General features: G+C 61.6%; 1 protein-coding gene across 1 annotated transcript; it reads left to right on the plus strand.

Moving 5' to 3' along the window:
• ADRA2A (adrenoceptor alpha 2A) lies at positions 314–1,666 on the plus strand. The gene has a single exon (NM_214400.1). It carries the CDS (start codon positions 314–316, stop codon positions 1,664–1,666), a length of 1,353 nt encoding a protein of 450 aa, NP_999565.1.

The following is a 2,831-nucleotide window of genomic DNA, read 5'->3' on the forward strand; positions in this document are numbered from 1 at the left end:
CCGCTTAGAAATAAAACTTGGCTGTGTTTAGGGAGCGGGAGCGAGAAGGCGCAGACCCCCAGCGCCCGAAGCGCGGGCCGGGCGCAGTTAGCGGGAGCCGGGTCCATGGGCCGCTAGCGGTACCGCAGCTCGTGCCCGGCCTCCCTGAGGCCCCTTCCCCATGTGAGGCGCGGCTGGGCGAACGGGGCGCAGGAGGAAGAGGAGGACCTACAGGCGCGGGGCCGGAAGGCAGCTGGCAGCAGGCCCAGGCGAACGGGCACCCGCGTTCATGTTCCGCCAGGAGCAGCCGCTGGCCGAGGGCAGCTTCGCGCCCATGGGCTCCCTGCAGCCGGAAGCGGGCAACGCGAGCTGGAATGGGACAGAGGCGCCGGGGGGCGGCGCCCGGGCCACCCCCTACTCCCTGCAGGTGACACTGACGCTGGTGTGCCTGGCCGGCCTGCTCATGCTGTTCACCGTGTTCGGCAACGTGCTTGTCATCATTGCCGTGTTCACAAGCCGCGCGCTCAAGGCGCCCCAGAACCTCTTCCTGGTGTCTCTGGCCTCGGCTGACATCCTAGTGGCCACGCTTGTCATCCCTTTCTCGCTGGCCAACGAGGTCATGGGCTACTGGTACTTCGGCAAGGCGTGGTGTGAGATCTACCTGGCGCTCGACGTGCTCTTCTGCACGTCGTCCATCGTGCACCTGTGTGCCATCAGCTTGGATCGTTACTGGTCCATCACCCAGGCCATAGAGTACAACCTGAAGCGCACGCCACGCCGCATCAAAGCAATCATCGTCACCGTGTGGGTCATCTCGGCCGTCATCTCCTTCCCGCCGCTCATCTCCATCGAGAAGAAGGCAGGCGGCGGTGGCCAGCAGCCGGCCGAACCGCGCTGCGAGATCAACGACCAGAAGTGGTACGTCATCTCGTCTTGCATCGGCTCCTTCTTCGCGCCCTGCCTCATCATGATCCTGGTCTATGTGCGCATCTATCAGATAGCCAAGCGCCGCACCCGCGTGCCGCCCAGCCGCCGGGGTCCTGATGCGGCCGCCGCGCTGCCGGGGGGCGCCGAGCGCAGGCCCAATGGCCTAGGCCCCGAGCGCGGCGTGGGTCGCGTGGGCGCCGAGGCCGAGCCGCTACCCGTCCAGCTCAACGGTGCCCCGGGGGAGCCCGCGCCCGCTGGGCCCCGCGACGCTGACGGGCTGGACCTCGAGGAGAGCTCCTCGTCTGAGCACGCCGAGCGGCCCCCTGGGCCCCGCAGGTCCGAGCGCGGCCCTCGGGCCAAGAGCAAGGCTCGGGCGAGCCAGGTAAAGCCCGGGGACAGCCTGCCACGGCGCGGGCCGGGGGCGCCCGGGCCGGGGGCGCCCGCGACTGGGGCCGGGGAGGAGCGCGGCGGGGTCGCCAAGGCGTCGCGCTGGCGCGGAAGGCAGAACCGCGAGAAGCGCTTCACTTTCGTGCTGGCGGTGGTCATAGGCGTGTTCGTGGTCTGTTGGTTCCCCTTCTTCTTCACCTATACGCTCACGGCCGTAGGCTGCTCGGTGCCGCCCACTCTCTTCAAGTTCTTCTTCTGGTTCGGCTACTGCAACAGCTCGCTGAATCCGGTTATCTACACCATCTTCAATCACGACTTCCGCCGCGCCTTCAAGAAGATCCTCTGCCGTGGGGACAGGAAACGGATCGTGTGAGCGCTGAGTCCGCTCCCAGCGAACAGACTCCAAGCCGTCCGCTGGCAGCTGGGATTGAGGGGCGCGTCTATGTAGTCCTTAGCCCTCTGAAACCCGGGTCCTGCCTATTCCGAGTTTCTTGTCGGGAGGGTTGCTCTGCGGCGTCCTGCCAGCATCTGCGCTCCCCTACCAGAGAAAAGTACTGGTTGCGAGGGCCCCACGCCGCCCCCCACCCAATTGTTTTTAGGGCTGCTCGCACTCAGAGCAATCTTCCTGGGTTCTTGGGCAGCTCCAAATCAGTGTTGTTTCCTAAAGGTATTTTTTCCCTCCCCTGGGTCCAGCTCTCAAAGTAATTCAGAGTAAGCACGAGAGCCCAGAGGGCATGGTTCACAAAGGGTTAATAGATAGGGGCTACCCAGCCCTGGCAAATTGCCCTCCCCTTCCCCCAACTCTCTTTTTAAACAAACCGAGCAGGGCAGCTCTGCCGCCCTCCCATCCCCACCCTGTAAATACTCACTATTTTTGATAGTACGGGGGTGGGGGCGGGGTGGGGAGGGTGGGGATGGTCCCCGGGGTTGGGGGTGGGGGTGGGGATGGTCACCAAGGTTGCTTGGCTTTTGATGTTGAAATCCTGGCTGTTGGAGATGCCCTCCAGGCAGACACTATGTCTAGTTCAGGGCAAACCTCTTTGCAGCCCAAGCCCTTTTCTAGTGTCATTACTTCCCCCTGTGCCCTTTTCACTGGCAACTGGTGACTGTCCCTTGGGACTGGACCTGCCTTGAGATGTCCTGGGTTTGGGTGGGGGGAGATTTCTGTTCATTTTTCCCTGTGCCTAAAAGCATAATTGCCTTTTCCTATGTAAATATTACCATGATGGACCAAGACAGAAGTAAATGAACCTTTCTGCCTTGCAGCAGCCCTGTGTATAAAGCCATTATCCTCTGATGCACCCTTCACCCCAGTACCTCACTTGAAAACCTTCTCTTTCTAGTGCCCCTTCCCTCCATTCCTCTGGGGCCACTGCTTGAAAACTATGTATGTTTCTATTGTGTATGTATGTGCACCGCACCCCCCAAAAGTGCTGACTGTGGGAAATCTTTTCCCTGCTGTTTTTAGACACAGGGAAGTGGAAATTATGTGGAAGAAGCAAACCTGAGACAATTTGCCCAAGGTAAACATTTCGAGA

Source organism: Sus scrofa, chromosome 14 (assembly GCF_000003025.6).
Source record: "Sus scrofa isolate TJ Tabasco breed Duroc chromosome 14, Sscrofa11.1, whole genome shotgun sequence".
In the NCBI taxonomy this organism is placed as follows: domain Eukaryota; kingdom Metazoa; phylum Chordata; class Mammalia; order Artiodactyla; family Suidae; genus Sus; species Sus scrofa.